The sequence below is a fragment of the Danaus plexippus genome, chromosome 24 (genome assembly GCF_018135715.1).
Source record: "Danaus plexippus chromosome 24, MEX_DaPlex, whole genome shotgun sequence".
Lineage (NCBI taxonomy): Eukaryota > Metazoa > Arthropoda > Insecta > Lepidoptera > Nymphalidae > Danaus > Danaus plexippus.
The window spans coordinates 2841976-2862699 of record NC_083552.1 but is presented as its reverse complement, the minus strand read 5'-3'; the positions used below and the strand labels follow the sequence as shown (position 1 = coordinate 2862699).

Sequence of the window (20724 nt, the reverse complement as noted above, 5' to 3'; positions counted from 1 at the left end):
CCTTCCAACAAGCACATTAAAATGCAAAATTATAAATATAATTAGGGTAAAATAATAATAATAATATTACTTTATAACCGAGTATTGAAAATTATTATATAAACTAACAGTTTTAAACTTTATTTTCGGAAACTATTAACTTTACAAAAGAAGACATTTAGTTACATATTACATTAAAAATTTTAATATCTTAACTAAAATAAACAGTCATCCCAAAACAAAAATTCCATACAAGTTTTTATGCAAACACCCCAAATTAATTTAAATCGGTTATTGGTACAATAGTGAAAAATCACATTAGTGAGTACTCATTGTTTTAAAACTTGTATGAAATAAATAATACCTAAGTGCTCTAGAGCCTGGTTTGCTGAGTCATTATATAGTTCAAATTCGAGCAAGCCAGGAAGCTTATTCCAATTGTGAGGAACGAACAGTTAAATCCTTCAACAGAACCAAGAGACATAATAAGTAGGTAATGTTATATTGAATTAGAGCTATCGACATTAAAAGCATTTATAAAGAAATCTGCCCAGTTTTAGCTTACTATAAAATTCGTACAATAGTATTGTATACAAAATTATTAGTTTTTTTTTTTAAATAAATATCATAGATTAAATAATTTATCTTGTGATAACTGTAGATCAACAAAATCAAGTATACACGAATAATGAAACAATAGGAGTATTTCTGCGTAACAATAGATATATTATTATCTACGTAACAACTGTCTTAGGTCTAATGTTGATTAACGAATTAGTGTCAGAGAAATATTACAAACTATTTAAAACAACTAACGTCATTAAACGACGAAAACGAGAAGTTACATTGTAGAATCATCATATAAATAAGGTTTCAATCAAATTTAAATTCCAAGTATCTGTCGTGTACCAGTCTGACAGTTGGGAGGATAAACATTTAAATATCACTCTCTCGGATAACAGGTGTCTTAGAGCCAACGCTAGGTAATACTCCATACTGGGCTCAATTTACGTCTTTGTGGCGATTTCCCATACCCTATCAGTTACTCACCATTACAATCATTTTGGACGCAGCCATTGTTTTTACCCATATTAGTATACAACATTATATAGTCATTGGTAAGCAATTAATCAATCGGTAAGTATGTTGTCACCGCCAGCTAGGTTGTTATTTTCCCATCAGGAGGTTGCGCAGCCGCGCAACCTTTATAATATAAAACTCTAGTCCAAAATGCTCTGCAAGGTAGGGAGGTTCTTACTTTCAACAGTAGCATAATATGGAATGCCGTCATGATCGCCTGTCCAGTTTTACAATGCATCCCTGCTATGTCTGCTGAAGGTGCTTAGGTAAAATACCTTGCTATTCACCTTATTTGTTCGTACGTTGGCGTTGTAGCTTCTTGTTTCATCTGTATTTTCTAATTGAAATTTTGAATTGGATTTCAATATTTGATATCAGCGACGTCGTCTTACTGAATAAGATAGTGCCAGCGTCTATGGTGTCGTATTCCAGCCACATGGAGATTATCAAATTTTCCTTACCTTTTGTTTCTGCTCTTTGTCTGGTTGTTGTCCTGGATGAGAAGATAATGTACCATCTAACAATGTGGATTAAAAAAGTCAATATTACTAAATGAAAGTTGTAAAACGCTTGATCATTGGGCACCCAGGAAATCTTGTCAAGAAAGCGAAATAACAAGCTAAAAGTCATCGGGTAAAGCACTGACAGATCCCTCCACTTTACCACATCTGGAATACCACAGAGTATTCTTATCTAAACCCTGAATTTTAACACATACCATCAGCTCACTTGTCTAAGCCCTATAAAAATAGACAAAAAGGAAATGTTAGGCTAATGTTGTAATTTCTAGACAAAAAAAAATCCATTTTTTGGTTTGTACATTTTTTAATTCTATTTGTGCTGGACGATATGTATGATATATTCGCAAAGGTTGCAATAAGTCGATAGAAATTCTGTGTTGTGATTTATTAAAAACAAATTTTATTTATTATTTTGGTACTAATGTATAGGAACAAATAGTAATTACATTTGTATTAGAACACATGGAGCAGGTACTGAAACTTCGGATAGCTATTTTATTATGCTTTTCACAAGCTATCGTAACAATATATGTACTTGCTTTTAACAAAGCTAAGAAAACGATAAGAAACACAGAGAATGCATTGAATCTAATTGATCACTTCTGATAAAATGTCTTAAGAGAAGTATACAATCATTAGATGAGAGATTCGTTTAAAACGAGGTATAAATTTATAACATGATTGAATGAAGGGAAATAAAATAAAGTTAAATGGGATGGGACAGTTTAATAAATAAAAAAAATCATCAATAACTGTATAACATATCTTTCCTATACTTAATTACTCCATAGTAACCAGAAACTTTTAAAAATATTTTCATTTACGTATTACAAGACAGTTAGTTGAAAGTGCCGCTAGAGCCTGAACCAACACCGATTCATATACCAATAACCCTAACGTGAAAGCCGCAACTCTGTCAACGATCCAGCACTTGTAGTGCTGCACCCGCCACCCCCAGCTCAGCACGGCTTAGCACCGAAACGCCGTATAGCTGTGTTTCGTAATAGAAAACGTCACTGCTTTTCTAGGATGTAATGTAATGGAGCTGACTTTGTTATTATTTTTGTTTGTTTTTTACCATCACAATAAATTTGCACCATCAAAATAAATTTGCACCATCAAAATAAATTTGCACCATCAAAATCTGTTCTTTTTAATCCTAGAGTATTGAAAATTAGTCATTCGAATAAGCAAAAAAAAAAAATAGACCAAAAATATCTACACATGAAAAATATGGTGTATGTTAGGTGATTTAATAATAACACGATGTTATTTTTTTTTAAGATAAACATATATAAATTAATTTATTAGGCTTAAACGATTGTTTTTTTTATCACGAACAAGTAATAAAACTCTGGAAGCCTGAATACTTTTATAAAGTCAGTTGTTCGTTAACAGACGACAGACGAAAATAAGAAAAAAAACTTTACTGTTTAATATGTAACCAATATTTTTTTAAATAAAAATAAATGTAATAAATTTTTAAAACAAAAATGTTCCGACACGACTCCATACAATTCTCTATTCCCACACCGACAGTCGACCCTCGGCCGCTTCAGTACAACCGACCACGTGACAATAGCTACTACCTTCGACGCGATTTTTCATTTAACGAAAAGTATTTACAAAACATGGAAATAAATTAAAGGTAAGTTTTTCAACAAAATACCATTATTCTATTAGTAGAATAAAATTTGTAGCTTAGTAAAAATCATATCTTTTTAGAGCGAGAGAGATTTAATGAATTCTAGCAATAAGTCCCAATCTTTCACAATTTTAATTTACATCATTTTTATTCATATATTTTACTATAACATAAATAGATGATTCACGTATTAGTTTTATAACGTTATAGATAACTTCTCACGATTCTTTCTTTTTCTTTATATAAACACTGTAGCCCAATTATTCCATGGACACTTTGTGAAATAATAAAATTTACACAACAATACCAACAAAAAACAATTACAGAAAATTAATTCAATATTCACATTAATTAAAATTCAACCTGACAACCGAAAATCGTTCGGAATTCTTGTTGTCAACTCAAGTGACAGATGTCAAACTTTTGCCGCGAAAAAGAATGACACGACCGCGAACGCGTTAACTAAACCGTCTTCTAAGTAGTAAAGGAAAACAACACGAATTATCCTCATTTAGTAGTAATTTAATAAACTTAACTAAATTATAGGTATTTAATTCAATTTAAGCGTGCTGTCGTCGCTCAGCCTGCATCAACGGCCACTCACCCCCGTGTCTAGTTTCAAAACAATAACCGTTATATAATAATCAACTTAGATATTCGTTCAAAAACTTTATTCAATCCAAACTGTAAATCCAATATGATTTAATCTGAAAATATTTTTAAATAAAGTGATTCATTTAAAGAGAAAAAAACTTATGAGTTGAAACATAAACTATGTGTTCAATTTACTTTTTTTATATCAAAATGAAATATTCTTTGATTTTTGTTTGCCATTGTCTGTAGTATAGGTATGTTGTATAGGTACATTATAATAATTTTTCTCTCAAAATGACATTCATAAATAATGACAGAACGAGTGAAAAGATTAAATATTTTTTGCGGTATATTGCTTTTACTTTATATTTGGTTTTAAAGTTAATTAAATCACGAAATTTTGAATCATATAGATTCATTGATTGCTTGAATTGCTTCAACGAAAAGGCAATTGATTATTTATATCCTATATTTTTATTCAAAATTATTGAGATACACATACATACGAAGCACATATTCTTTGTTTACAGTTTGTGAGCTGTATTGATTATTACTTATTTGATCAGCACAACGTAGTATGCTGTTAGAATTAAAATAAAATGTAATACTATATGAACTCCGATACGAATAGCTATTATTTTTTATTTTTTTATTAATTAATTAACACAAACAATATAGGAAGAAGAATTATTTCATACGATGTAAATTTTTATTTTTTATTTACTAGTGGGATTTTATAAACTTCTTGATGTAATTAAAATATAATAATATGTTAAATATCGGAGGATTTTAATAGCAGGTTCAGGTTAAAAACAATGTTTATAAAATTATAATGTGTTATTGAAAATAATTTCCTAATATCATTCATTTAAAAATTACTCAATTGAAAATTATTTACATACATATGTCAGCTATGCAATATTACAACTGCTATTTCTTAAGTGAAAGAAATCATCTAAATTTACATAAATTAAAACAATATAAAATATAATGTCTGACAAGTGTTAGTTTAGCTTGATGAAAATACTGGCGTATCACTAAAATACCGACAGCAGTGGATAAATAAGGAATAATATAAAATAATCATATTCAATGTCTTAGACATTGAAACTATTTTATTAATAAAAAAGGGGACCAGGACCATATGAAAATTTAAAAAGGAAATACTTTGTTGTTATTAAATTAAAATATGATTTGCGAAACATTTTTTTCAACGTCAAAACACACTGTGTGGTTGTGATCACAAAATGTTAGAGGTCAATGCGAATGAAGCCATAGATAAAAAAAATTTTAGAATTCGCGATTTGTTTAATTTACATACACATATATAAATGTTAATCGATAATTAAAAAGTTATCGACAGACATTTAAATAGTTGTAAGCAAAATTAATTTGCATATCTATATACTTAATATTGATTGTTGATTTGATATTTGTACATATCGGATTATCTGTTGAATTACGGCGTTTGATTTGATGCCGTTACGCCTTAAGCGTTAACCGAGTTTAGGTTTCTTGATAATAAAATGATTTTCTTTAGATCAAACTAAGACGATTTTCACTCGTATGTTAAGAATATATTAATTTTTGCCTTAATAATAGGATTTGTAATCGTTTTATTTTGGCCCTAAGTCGTTTGTTCTGACAGTTTTCTTTCAATCCTAAATGAGGAATCTGTACTATAAGTGCAATGTTCTAATGTGACTTAAATTAATTAAAAGTGGTTTTTATAATTATTATTTTTTATTAATTTTCTTACTGCGAATTTTTTTATATATTTCTCGTAAAACATAAAAGTACACTATATATAGTACGATCTAATATATAAAAAAAAACAATCTCGTAAAAAATATTTCGAACGATTCCTTTAGATAATTTGACTATAAAATAAAAAGCACCAAAAGATTTGTTTTAGACCTTCAAATTTGTATACATAACACATAAATTAACTTATCTATGTGTTTTTATTTATAAGTAAATAAAAAAAAATCACAATAGCGGCCATTTATGTAACATCTTGTTTGTGCTAATAAAACATTCGCGTCGCACAAGAAATATTCTATGAAGAATGAGAGACACAGAGTTGGATCAGATATACGAGATAGGAATACAAAGAGGTTTGATGATGCTTGTGTATTGTCGAACTACTCATTTGAATTTTGACTTAGATGATTTTTCTTCTTTCTCATACAAATTTTTCTTTAACCAATTAATTAATTCAATTACAATTAATATGTTCGGTTCTGACAAAATCAAAGTGTCTGAAAACAGAGGCAACAAGCTTTATATTGTGATCGTCAGCTTAAATGTGTAACCCCTTTTTTTTATTAAATTCAAAATTGGATTGCATTCCTTTTTTTATGGCCTTGGCAAAATGTGTCATGTACACAGCCAATGTCGAAAAAATCGTAAGTGAATACAAACTTTTTTTATTATAGATGGATGAATCTTTAGACGGACGGGAAGCCGGTGCTGGTGCATCTGGATTCGATTCAGCTGCCATTTTAAACGACGACGTGTCACCAACCACCAGTTTCTGTTACAACATACCAAATCTTTTTAATGGGTTGGTTTTAATATTGACAAATACATAATCAGATATGTGTAATTCAAAATAAATTTTGCAGAGTATATTTTTTTTACAAATTTATATTATTGTAAAACTATTATAAAAAAATTACTTATGTTTACTATAAACACAATATAAATTTCAATATTCGATTCGTCATTTATCTTTGACGATCTGTTACTGTAGATTTAATAATAATACATGCTATGCCATGTCATACTAAACAAAATACATCCTACAGACTTGGACCGGGATCAGTTCTGTGTGAAAGACATGAGACAGATGTCAACGAAAGCTATCCAACAAATACGGAACCTTCAGATGAACCAGCTGATCAACAGTATGAAGATGATGAAGAGTATTCACCTAATTCTAGTAAGAATCGGTACTTGGTATTAAACCTTAATTTTAAGTGATTACCTTTCACTTATCACTTCACTTATAAACTCAATTTCATTGATAGTATTAACTACTTAATAACACAAATTGAATTTGACGATTTCGAAGTTATGGTAATTAATTAATCCAGAAACTTTAATATGTCCGTGAAAGCTTTTAGTTGTAGAAAGTTTTAATGGTTCCCATTTTATTTGATAACTTGAAGGTTGTTTTTGAAATATATATTTTTTTATTATTTTTCAATTTGGTAAAAGACAACGTTCTACTCGCCGTTCATTCTTTGCTTCTCAATTTAATTTTTTTCTTCGGAAACGGTTTCGTAGTAAATCATATTTGAGTAAGATTTAAACTTACACGGGAAAGTAAACTCATCCCTTACCTTTTTTAGGTACCAAAGGTGATATACCAAAACGTAAACAAAGAAGATACAGGTTTGTATATGTACCTATTCAACACTTTTAACTTTAAAGTAGGTCGAATAAATAAAATTTATTTAAATTAACATGTAAATGCACTTTCATATTACCATATCCTTACTGTAACTTTTAAACAACTTGCGCTCGGCACATATAATGAGATATAAAGTATGAGCAATGTGCTAAAAATAACATTATTTTAGAACAACTTTCTCGAATGTTCAACTGGAACAATTGGAAGCTGCCTTTCATAAGACACACTACCCTGACGTCTTCTTCAGAGAGGAGTTGGCGATGAGAATTGACCTGACCGAAGCAAGAGTTCAGGTAAAATTTTATTAATATAAAAACATTAGCATTGGATAAATAGAAAACTAAAAAAAACGAAATAATTTAAATACATTTAAATGCGGTATTTGAATTTCAAATGAACTTAATGCCTTATTTACAAAACAATGCGTTTACAGGTCTGGTTTCAGAACCGTCGGGCTAAATGGAGGAAACAACAAAAGGCTGGATGTGAGCCTTACCCTCGCTCCACGAGATCCCCTGACCCTCGGTCTCCTTCTGCTCTCGCCCTTGAAATGAGGGATTTTATTACCATACCAGGTATTGAAATCTTTTACTTGACGGAAGTAAAAATATTTTCCATTCAAATGAAAATGGCAAAACTTTGTTATAAATAGTATAAATTAAAGGTAAAATTATATATATATAAAACTTAATTTGACCCTTTAAATTACAATGAATAATATTTTTTGAGTTAGTCGTAGTTAAAAACAGTGATCTGTGATTATTAAATTTAAATTATTTATTACTTTCATTAAAATTTTCAGTATCTTCATCTCAAATAGTCAGCCTCGCTGAGAACTCCAATCAAAACAGTTACGCTTCCAAGTCAAAACAATCATCTCCCGCGATACATATATCAGCGTTGCCAACTAGGCAGAATTCTCAGGTGGATCTACCCTCGTTTTCGATTCCACTGCAATATAACTTAGGATCGTTTAAGAAAATAGGAGAAGATAACCAGTTAGACTTAGACACTTCGACGTCAGATGTACAAAACCACTGGGATACTCGATTGATGCCGAATTTCAATATAATGAATATAAAACCGATGTTAGAAAATCGAGAAAATCTCGAAATGTCCGAAGTAAAATATGAAGTGAAAAACGAAAATGTGAGATCATACAATGATATGTCAAATTCGATTCCGGCTACGATGGAACATGAAGACATATTGGGCAAAGAAGCCGTGAGTGAAGGCCAAACTATATCACCGGATTTTGAGATTGGGAGATACCAGAGTTACCACAGCGAAAATGAAAAGAGATATAGAGAAACTGGCTTCGATGAATCTATAATAGAGGATGGTAGAAATGACTTCGGGTGCGACGGTGACTTTCTCTGTAAAAGTAACTATGATAAAATTGATGAAAAAAGAAATGACTTTGAAGAATGCCATCTATTGGACGCGGACAGCAACGCTGTCGGGATGAGTAATTTTGAAAGCAATCTTTAACTATATTACATAAGTAACAACAATGTTTTACTATATTTTTTTTGTTATTATATAAACCATAATAAAAAATAAAGGCAATATTGATTACATCATTATATTTGGTCGACTTCAAATTAACCCCATTACATTGTTTTTAGAACAATCAAGAAGGTAATGATACCGCAAAATATATCTTTGCAATATCATAACGATTTCCTGCTTTGTCAATTTGATGAACCGTCCTAATAATAAGCCGGTGTTATTAAAGTATTGAAAAGTTAATCAAATTTGTACGTTCCACAATCATATCTCTTATTAGCCTATTGTTATATTTATAAATAAATAAGTTCCTAGTTCTGTTGCCATTTTATATATTTTTAAATAATTAATGTCGTAGTTTTGTATTTGACCCTAATATAATAGCTTATACACTTTTTTGCTCGTATTTGGTAATACACGGACACTTCGAAATAATCTTGACAACATCTATAAAAAATGGAAACTTTATATCAGTATACCAGTTAGCAAAAAAATAAAGGGAAATTTTATAGTATTACGCCATTTTGTTTTTCTAATACTTAAGTTAATATTTTAGTTTATTTAAATAAAATACTATTAAAAATAAAAATAAAAGAAAGAGGAAATCGCGACTTGACAAGAATTCTTCTGTTTAATTTCATCTCAATTTTATTATTTCTAAAGGGTAGTACGAAATTATCGTTTTGTTAAACGGCCAATTTGATCTCAAATAATCTGAAGTTTGGTTGGGAATTATAAATTATAAATTGCAATTTAAATTCAAAGTTAGTCTTGTGTATTTGTTTTATCTAATGGTATGGATCATTTTTTTTTACACTTTTGTAACTTTGATACTCTCCGTTTATAAAACTTAACGTTTGAGTATAGTTATCAACGAGAATTCCTCTGTTTCACTACTACAGAAATCGCTTTAGGCTATATTATGTATTAGGATTTGAAAAAGTTCTAAACACACAATGTAATTAATTTCAATGATATTTTTATTCTGAGTATTTTCAATTCCAGAGACAGCTGAAGACCGAAAATGTGTACGAGGCATAAAAAAAAATATAGTTGAAGAACTTTAAGTACAGTAAAGTTAGCGACAGGCTTTGATGTGATTGAGAAGTATTAGTAATGCATGAATTAATCTAAAATAAATATTAGACACAAAAAAAGGCTATGTCAATAGAAACTTGTTGAAAATTGAATATTAGTAATAGGAAATGCTCAACGTAATAAAACAGACCAAATCATATCCAAGCTGAGAGTTGGGTGAGTTGTGATTTTTAGTGTTTAATAAGGTCCTCCGCTAGGTCAGACTACTGGAACAGATCTTCACTTTGAATGGGTAGACATTATGATGTAAGCGCTAGCTTAGCTTTTAACAAACGACACAATGAGTTGCTCCACCATCACGTATACAGCACGGCAGAGGGTAGCAAATCATGGGAACTGCGTCTTTTATGTCCCTGGCATCCACCATAGATACAATTCAAATAAAAACTAATTTTGTGAGAAATTCAAGAACACGACAATGAATCTGTCAACATAGTAAAATTATATTTTTGCCAGCTATTGTTCTCACGTATCAAGCGTATTAAAAATAACAATTTTATTTCAATTGAATTAAAATTTTTACTCAATTAAGAAGGCTTTTGATGTTTAAAATACAATTGTAGTAATGGTATTTCACTAGTAGAGTAATAGTAATTTTGAAACTTAACCAGTGAAAGAGATACACATTTTCTTACTTTATTCACAACAAAAAAATAATTACAAAAGTTAGAGAAATAATAAATATTTCGATTTATGTTTTCATAGAATGATTTTATTATGAACTTTCTTAATATAACACACTAATTGGACTTGTTAGGACCAAATATTAGATCTGTTTTAGTAAAAATAAAAAAAAGTTTCATTAGCACCAGCACTTGCTTTTCGATCCTAATAACTTTCAACGTTTTTTCGGTATTCATAAAAACGATCACGAACAGTTTAGGAATATATTTCTTCGTGTTTGACTGAACATAGATGAAAATTTTTGTAAAAAATTCAAGATTTTACAGTAAATTTATTAAAAATTTTATTTAAATATGTATATAAATAACAAATTTGTAAAAAATCTCGTAAATTAATAATATATTTAATATTTTTACAATCGCCATTACCTGTATCTTGTTTTCAGCTAGTAATCGGGCAGGTCTCTTTGGCCAAACACGCAACTTAAACAGTCGTTAAAATAGGAAGGGAGTTTATGTAATGCAACATAATTAAAACTATTTGTAGAGAACAAATCCTTTGAGGTCAGTGCTGTGAGTTAGTGAAATTAAAACTTTAATAATAAACACAAAAACTAAGTAGAATAGTACTATAATGTTGTAGAAGTATTATTTTTTAATTTTCTTTTAAATATCAGTGACCAGTTAATTGGACCCGTCCCTATTTGCTACACCGGTCGCCACAACGAAAAGATTCCTTGAAAATAAAATCCTTTGCGAGCTTTATAAAAAGACTTTATTAAAATAAAAAAGTATTTTATAAGAAATAACAACAAGATTTCAAGAAAGTTATTACAAATTAAAAACTAAACGACGCTTTACAGAACTGCTAGTAGAACTGTAATCTCTCTTCATTCACAAACAGAACTATTGATTTAGTTATTTTTACTCATGGGAAATATTGTATGTGTCTGTTTGTTTATAAACTACAAAATCTACAAAACTTTTTTATATGATATTTAGCCAGCTAGATAACAAATTTGCTATTTCTGTTTGAATCTCAATATTTATCTTAAAACGAGGCAAAGTCGAGTGTTAAATGTAGTAATTCCTTGTGTTAAATTACAATATGGAATAACAAATATAGGAAATGTTACTGAAAAATTCAATTGATCCTGGATTCCGTATCTTATCAACTAAATTTTAAATTAATATAATTTTCACTTTTGAAATTTTTTTGTTTTAAATAACCTGTACGGTTTTCATTTGGCACATAATATTTTCTTATTTATAATGCACCCGAGGCAGTACTGTAGTAAACTGTAGTATAGTATAAATTGAAAATATTTGCGAAGTATATGAAAAAACGCATTGGGTTTAAACGCGGAACTTTCGCGATGATTCTGTAAGAAATGTATATATAACTCTAAAGATATTATTCTTGTTGTTGACATACTAGTTTAATTGAGCCTGAATCTAAATAACTCAACATGTTCTTGGTTATATAAGAAGTAGATGTGATCATAAATCATCTTTTTTTTAAAAGGAACAAAAATTTCTATAGTGTTTTTAAGCGAAAACGCGTTTCGTTGAGAGTGGGCGATAAAAAAAAACATATTTAAATGGCCTACGTTTTGCCTGTTATTGTTACACCTACGATTTGACTTATAACATTTAAACCGACTTTGAACAACAGCATAAGAAATAACATTTTGATATATTCAGATTAATTCAAATTTTTACTTATTATAGATATGATTTATAAGATAAACGAAAGTGGGGGAGAAACTTCCGTTGCTTAAACACATTTAATAGGCATCAAGTCAGATTAGGTAATATTGTTTCAAAAGCAAAGCGTGCGTGTTCACTCGCATGCCAGCGGTCACGACATATATCCAACGACAATTTGTTTGGCCAAACTGGTCCAAATTGGCCACATTTGCACCATGCTCTACAATATAGAGTATACGTAGTCTTATTTTATTCTCCCAAATTACATATTATGCAATTATATTTATGTATAACATTTAAATATTATAATACTATCAAAAGTGAGATATCTTATTGATCGCAAGCATAACGACTATATATATTTTTTATATACTTTTCAATTCAGGTAATTAAGTAATAATGGAAATACAATTGCATGTGCCTGACCCAGACGGCTGACCCTGTTTTAAACCGAAATAACGTTTTTAATATAGAAAATGTATTTTATTGATGATTTTAATTAAAATAACCATTTATCTGTAATCTGATAAGTACCAAATGATATTTGTTTTACATTTACATGAAATATCAGAAACATAAAATTTAAATTAACCTGTGCTAATAGGTTTGTAATAAGGTTTGTAATAAAAAGTTTTTTTAATTACCATTTTATATAGTTTTATTTAAATGAAGTAATAAATTGTTTATTTTCTAAAGCTAAGGTTGCACTCCTTTGTGACAAAATTCAATGGGACATTCCCATTATCCTGATTCCATTAAAAATAGTTAAATTCAACACCGAATAAGGTAAAAGCCGTAATTCAATTTGAAAACTGGATAATAATCCATCTTTTTTTGTCAAACAAACTGCAGTTCTTACAATACTCATTCGACAAAATCTACGTTAACATTAATAACCGTCCCTCGGTGTTAAATTTCGATTTTTCTTATTATAAACTCACAGACGAAAATGTACTCTAATATCATTACTGTGGAATACATATTCAAAAATCATCGTATTCTAGCTTAGCACTAGCTAATATGAACCGTGGAAAGCAAACAGTACATTCGGAAAACTGGCAATTGATACACTAAAATATTCCTTACAATTATAGAGATAAGGGCTATTGTCACAGTTCGCTCTGTAACAATTATAACATAATCGAATTCGGACATTTGTGTTCGCTGCACACATTTGCAATCTTTTCTCTGGTGTACAGCTTTCGCCAATTGAAAATAAACACTACTGACCCAACCTTAGGGTCTTAAATAATTAGAGTTGAAAATTTAATAAATGTACCCATGACTTGCGAGTCTGTCGGCGTGCATTCGCTTTTCCTGCACACAGTGTTACCGGTAGAAAATTATGTTTTTATTGAAATCAAATTCGACTTTATATCTACTATATGATAGAGTTGAAAATAGTTTGGGTTATGTATTAGTGATAGGTTGTTTTAGACGGTATGGTTTGCCCGGGCCAGGGCTTAAAGGGGTGTGGGGGGGTGAAGTGTGGTGGGGGTAGCTGAAACCATTCCAGGTCTACTACGTTAGTAGCATCGCGTCCGCTGTATCAAACGCACGCATGGCGCGCTATGGGACGCGCGGGCGATTTTCGAATTTTTTTTAAAGTAATTTTTCCTATTGCCTGCGTTTTTATATATTTATTATATGTGCTGTGAATGCTTTATATTGTGGCTCGGACGTCATCGACTGTTGTCTGGGTCTGTCGGATTTGGTGAATATATCCTGACCTACTTGGATAATATAATACATTATAAGTTCTAAATATCGACGCTTTTAAATTATTTATGGACAAGCTTTTGAATTGGGTTCCAATGCCTTCTGAACATAAATATTGCTATGGTTGATAAAATTTCGTATTATGTAACATCTAGATATATTTGTAACAATTAAAAAATCAATTGTAAAAGTACCTCGCAATTCTTTGGTACAAAATATGGATGTAAAATAAATGATTAGAACATTTTTTATACTAATTCCTATTTAATATTATTTCATATTTTGTCATATTAAATAAGATAATTAATTGTAAAAGCAATATTTATTTTTGTGTTGTAATAAATTTATGTAAATTTTGAATTTTTTTATATGATATAAAAGTAAAATATATAAAAAAGCGCGGGAATCAACGCCACGATGGCGGGAATTTTACAGTCCGAGGAATTAAAATTTCATTAACAGCCCAAACTGCTTCCACCCCGCTCTTAGACTATAAAGGATATTGGAAACATACAATATTAAACTCAATAGAATTACAAAGTTATTATTATTTTAAATTACTTAAAAGTCATAAATAATTTCACCATATGTAACGTTAAAATAAATTAAGTAAGCCTCAAAAGTTGAAAATACCATTTATATTTATATATAATAATAATGATAAATAAAGTCATTTTTTAAATTTCAAATCGGATTTAGGCTTTCATATTGTATTATATTTATGATGGATAAAATACAAAGAAAACCTTTTATTTAATTATCATCTATCACTTCATGGAACGACCTCCTTTTGAAGTATATTTTGAATTTGTCATTTAATGGCTTTTTAAAATAAAAAAAAACAATAAGTAATAATTTTTTTTAATCTTTTTTATTAGTATTTTAAAATCAAATAAATATCATCATACTCTGGGATCGTAATAAAAAAATATTACAGAGAAATGAAAATTACTAATACGCTTTCATATATCAAATAAACATTTCTTTTATATCGAGTAAATAAAATACATTTTCTTCCATTAATTTCTTCTTCTCAAGTTAGTTTGCAGTTGCTTTAAAGTAATATCAGAATAGGTTACTCAGTATGATTAAATTCGATGCTACACTTCGAAAAGTTTTAATTAGAGTAATTACTTACTTTTAATGTTAATAAAATTTACTCTACCATTAGAAATATTAAGGTCTTCATAGAATTTTTTTTTTGTTACGCTTAGTTTTATTTATATTTCATAACTAATGAAAAAGTGAAAGTCTACAAAATGTCTACGATATTTCGTAGACATGCTACGCTACGCTAAGATATGCTACGAAATATCACTTAAATTTAAATGGGTTTTTGAATACTCAGATTAATTTAAATCTTTAACCATACCAAATATATTATTTTTAATTACAAATAGAGCATACAGTTTAAATTTTAACAACGCCCTAATTATAGGTACCAAAAAAAAAAATTAATTTATTCGAAAAAACTTTTACATATAACAATTCAAACATAACTTAAAGGCCACTTTAGTTTCTTTTAGTTAAAAATAAATCAAACGATTCCAAACTTTTTGCCCACTGGCTTTATATTCACGTTACCAATATGCAATAAAATGTATTGTATTTTTTTTTTTTCACCAATATCGCAAATTTTATATGCCACCTTGGTGTTCAGATTGTTCGATTTTCTCATATACAATAAGGGACTGAAATCCCACGAGGACTTGAAAAGATTATTGGTCATACTATAAAATTATCATAGTGATTGTAGCCAAGAAGTTTAGTATCAACGCCTCATATAATTTGATATCACATACTTATAATATTGAATTATTATTATTTTCAATATACAATTTATAAATTTTAACTCGCATCACTTATTCGCTTATGTCATAACGTTCGGAAATCGGATGTAAAAATACAAAGCTTAAATTTTTCTTATGAATTATATTATATACATATCAGTGTTATTCACAGTGTCAATACAAAAACTTTATCTTTATTTAAGTGTTGCTTTAAAGAGCTTTCCATATGAATATTATGTAAGACAAACGGAGACACACATTTCTGATATCTTCAAGATTTCATCCAATAGCTATTAAAATGAAAATGTATGAATTAAAATTTAAAAATAAACTTAAATTAATGGAGCGTGAAGCAGGAATTGAACCTGAACCTCCGGAATATAAAGATAACGTCGTGTTTAAAATTAAATTATCGTGACCAATATGGCTTTAATTATTTTAACATGGCCTTAATAATAAAAATTGTAGCAACATATGAATTCATTGAGCACGCGAAATTGTATTATTGTTATATGTAAGTGTACATGTCAAAGGTCATATAGTGTAATGACGTCATGGAATAGTAAACATCTCGTTAACGCCATTGTTAAACGCTTTAATGACATACTTTAAAATTCTGCCAACGGAGAGGATTTATGTTTTTTATCTTGCTCTATTAGAGGCAAAGTTAAGAACTATTTCTAGAACAATATGGAATGACGTGTGTCTTGTTTACTTATGTATAGAAATTTAAAATCAATAGTGAAACCTTGAAGTATTTTATAGACTGTGTGGAGCCCACAATAGCCGGTGCGTGCCTTGACCGGATGTCGGCCATTTTTTATTTACAGCCATACAGCAGGAAATACGGGGACCTTTTATGTTTATCGATTTAAAAATCACTCCAATTAAATGTACATTTTTATTTTATTAAAAAAAAAAAATGCATGAATGATCGAGAACGGTACGTAATTATTGTATTCCGTAATAAAATACCTCGGAACGTAGAAGTTTGAAAACGAAAGTAATGGTCGAGATTTCAAACAAAAAAGTTAAATGGCGTATTTAATTTATTCCGTCTGTTTTAATGACCTTCGTATAAACGATGGGACGTCGTAATGAAATAATTAAAGCTGTTTTAAATAGGTTTTCTTATGTTTTTTTTTCTTAACTTGTCTCTCTTATTACCGGCTTTAACTAGAATTGTCTATATAATAAACAACATTGAATTAATTATATCTGAGAAAAACAAAGGACGTTCAAGCCACAATTTTTTTTTTTTAATTTAATACAAATTGTAGTTATTTGGATTGAATTTGCAAGTTTGTATATTCTGTAACAAGTAGCTAGAGGAGTATATTTTTTGATAAAATTATAAAAATATGAAGATTGAATCACTATCGCTTGATTCCTACTAATTTGTTTGATCTGTAACTAGTTTTTTCAATTGTAATTTTATATGTAAGTAGACAATTTCATAATTTTCTCTTATATATTATTAATAAGCAGCCTGCATGTTATAAGTAAGATGTTATAATATATTATTTTTTTTATACATTTGTAAATATTTTAAACCCACAGGTTATAAATAATTCACATTGAACATATACACAAAAAATCAAAATCGATTACTAGAAAAAGTCAATTATGTCGAAGTAAATGTAAATAGTATTCTACAAATAAAGTGGTAAAGTGATGTGAACCCATGACTTTTAATACAAATGGTAAACATGAGACAAGCGGGCTGGATAATTGTGTGTGTTTGAGGGTTAGGAGTCGGATAGCGTCGATGCGAGCGTTGGGGGTTAGGGCATGGTCTGTTTTGGGGGTTGTCGTGCTTGGGGTAGTATGTGTGGGTGGGAGCGAGTTCCCGGAGAGAGAATGCTGCGATCCTGTGTACCCTCCAAACACGGCTACAACAGCTGCTGCCCCAGTCACCCATCCCGTGAGCAAAGTATCAGGTAAGATAATTATAATATCTACCATAAAATAATAATCAGCAGGTAATTTAATCACAATCCATTGATGGATTCATTAACGTTCTGACGTTGACTACAACGGATTATCTAAATTATTTTTAATGAGTTCGCTTATCTTAAATGTAAAGATTAAATTGCAATTTACAAAACGCCTATCAATATTTTATCGGTATAAAATAATTAATAAAAAAGGTTTTAATTAATACGGATTTTGAATAAATAAATATATATTATTTTCTATTAATTTAAGCTTTTAATTAATTAATGTGAAAAATAGTTAACGCCAAGCTAATATATACCGGAAAGACACATTAACAAAACGTCACGTCATCGAGACTGACAAGTTAATAACTAATTAGAATCGCGACAAAGCGCTAACATTTTTGACATCTATTAGTGTGCGAATTGAAAATGATGTTTCTTCACACCTTGGAACTAAATAGGTGATGTTTGGAATATTTACTTTGATTATTCCGATGTAGTTCTAAATTCACATGAATATTTTTCTGACATTCAAACGCGTAGAACCTTTTTAAAGGAAATTGTCTTTATATGTCTGGAATTGCAAATAAATGGCATTTATTGTTGTGGTATGGCAAATAAAATGAATTTTAAAATGCCTTTCATATCAGTTTTGAATTAATTATGAATGTTGGTTCCCTTCACATCGTTTCGTGTGTATCAGTAACAGTTTATTGATTAATATTTTACATAGCTGAATCTTAATGCAACAATTGTTCTTTGTTTTCAGTATCCAGGTTTGAAAGTCAAAAATTGTTAACATGTTTCATAATTATCAACTACAAGACTATATGCAAATCAACTTTTGAACTTGATATAGCCTCAATATTCGAAAATATTTACCCTTTCATTTTCAGCCCATGTTTTACAACCTATGGTAAACTTTGTATGTTTATGGGGTTGTCATAAAATGCATGCATTCGCAAAAACTTTACTTTTATAATACCCTGATAGGGATCCTTTAAAAGTAGTTAAGGACCGAGGAACTTTATGACCTACGTAGTTACAGTTTTCTGTAGTAACAAACAAACAGACTCACATTATTAGATCTTATATTTATAAAGTGAAATGTTGATAAGAATCGTCTTTGCAAGTAGAAGAAACTAATTACTTAACAAAGAATGATTTCGATGAAAGCGGAGACAATTTTTCATATAAAAAAAATCTAATTGATTGCTGTCATAAAGCGAACTTTTCGATAATGGATCTAATTTAGTTAGACTTAAAGTTTAATTTTAAAAAGATTAAAATTTACATTGTTGTTGCACTAACTACAAAAAAGAATTTTCATAACGAAACATGAAAATATATGATTAAAGGTATTATAATCTGACCGGGTCATACTCTACAGATATTTGCTATAAAAACATCATTATCACATTCAAATACACTCAAGCATCGCTTTGTCTTACTTATGAATATAAAATACGGCCTCATTGCTACGTACTTTATATAATTATAGAAGTCATTACTTTATAACCTCACATTACAAGTTTATGGACTATTTGATCATCTTTATTATTTTAAATACTATGTATACGTAATGTATTTCGTTTCAGACGTTTTTGTCTATCATTTATATTTAATTATATTATTGATATTTATTCTTTAATGCAAAATATAATTTCCCGAGCGACAGAATGCAATTGTATCGACTCGTGCAAATTTAAAATGGCGTCGTTATTAAAGGGTCATTTCCACGAACAAATCACTACGAGTACATGAATATTGTTGTGACACATTGTAAGCGATTTTGTTATACATAATTATATAAATCTGTTTTACAGGTTAATAAATATTTATTTTTTATTTTTCTTGTATAAATCAAGCTAAATCCCATTGCAGTATTGATGTGTTGCAAACGCGATTTATATTTACAAATATTGTTTAAAATAAACCCAGATACACGGGAAATATATATTATTTAAAATAACTCATTGTTTATTCTAAAACATCGGACCTAGTGATATAAGGACGTGTGTGACCTAGATTTGATCTATACGGAATACGAATGTTGAGCTTACAATATTACGTAAGCCGTATTTTCAATTTTATCAATTCAGTCAGCATTTATATTATCTGTAAAATATTTTCTTTTACGTCTTACAAATAGTATGATTATGAATTTTTATGTCATATTCGTACGAGTACATAAATTATTATTTTTTAACTCTGAGTGTCTTTTTTAGATCCTTCTTTCTACTGCCCCTAATAATTTTCATGGTTCTTCATTTTGGTATTAACTCAAATTCATTATGGTATACATTTAAAATCATTCAATACAAGGAAATACATATATTCTATTCAATTTACCACTCAAATGAATATTATCCCAAATCTAAGAGAATACTGATTATAATTATTTTTGTTAAATTTGTTTTCAATTATTATTATTTTGTTTATAATAATAAAAATATTCCCGCTAGCACTAACTCCCCACCATTATCGACTCGACAGCGGTCTCGTGTTTATGAATATAAATGGAACTTGCAAATTAATGCTTGCATTCTATAAAAAAAGTGATATTAGTTGACGATAACTATTTATGAACAACAATTTAATTGCTTTTATGTATATTATTTATTCTTTACACACTTGACGAATTGTATTTGACATAATATTTGACGCCAAAAACTTGCGACATATACACATCAACAGTGCCTAGGGATACATCATTTTTACCTTATTATGTGAAATTCTGTATATATTTTGTTAAAACAATTACATGTGAAATTGAAGTACATATTATGGTTTATACTTGCAATACATAAAAAGAGATTCATCAAAGATTTTTAATTTATTTTTTTTGGGATTTTATTTTTGGGTGTAATTTTTTTTTGTACATAATGGATTTAATGTAGAAAATTATGAAAATTAAAGTCTTAAAATAACAAACAAAGGCATTTTAATTTAGGGTAATAATCAGTATTTCTTTCCCTAACATTAATTAGAGTTCGGCATCGGTTATTCATGCCCAAAATTAGTGCGTAGACGTAGGCTGATGCAGGACAGAAGGTTATTGTACACATCAACAGCCCGGGAGAGGAAAGGGAGGGAAA

General features: G+C 29.2%; 2 protein-coding genes across 3 annotated transcripts in view; both read left to right on the top strand.

The window, feature by feature from the left end:
- The first annotated feature begins 6257 nt into the window (after positions 1-6257).
- Positions 6258-8779, top strand: LOC116775939 (homeobox protein Hox-A2a-like). Its single transcript, XM_032668999.2, has 6 exons — positions 6258-6385; positions 6630-6763; positions 7176-7218; positions 7407-7530; positions 7671-7812; positions 8040-8779. The coding sequence occupies exons 1-6, from the start codon at positions 6258-6260 to the stop codon at positions 8726-8728; spliced, it is 1260 nt and encodes a 419-aa protein (XP_032524890.2). The 3' UTR covers positions 8729-8779.
- Positions 8780-13716: 4937 nt separating this feature from the next.
- LOC116775832 (uncharacterized) overlaps positions 13717-20724 on the top strand; it is a 112549-nt gene continuing 105541 nt past the window's right edge. For both annotated transcript variants that reach the window (XM_032668814.2, XM_032668811.2), the window contains exons 1-2: positions 13717-13784; positions 17247-17626. In XM_032668814.2, the coding sequence (XP_032524705.1) occupies positions 17371-17626 (256 nt within the window). In that variant the 5' untranslated portion in view covers positions 13717-13784; positions 17247-17370. The remainder of the gene's footprint in view (positions 13785-17246; positions 17627-20724) is intronic.

Excerpts from the sequence above, each read along its gene's own strand:
- LOC116775939 (XM_032668999.2), top strand. The coding sequence starts at position 6,258 with ATGGATGAATCTTTAGACGGACGGGAAGCCGGTGCTGGTGCATCTGGA. Across the intron at positions 7,531-7,670 it reads TGACCGAAGCAAGAGTTCAG|GTCTGGTTTCAGAACCGTCG; the intron begins GTAAAATTTTAT and ends ATGCGTTTACAG. Across the intron at positions 7,813-8,039 it reads GGATTTTATTACCATACCAG|TATCTTCATCTCAAATAGTC; the intron begins GTATTGAAATCT and ends TAAAATTTTCAG.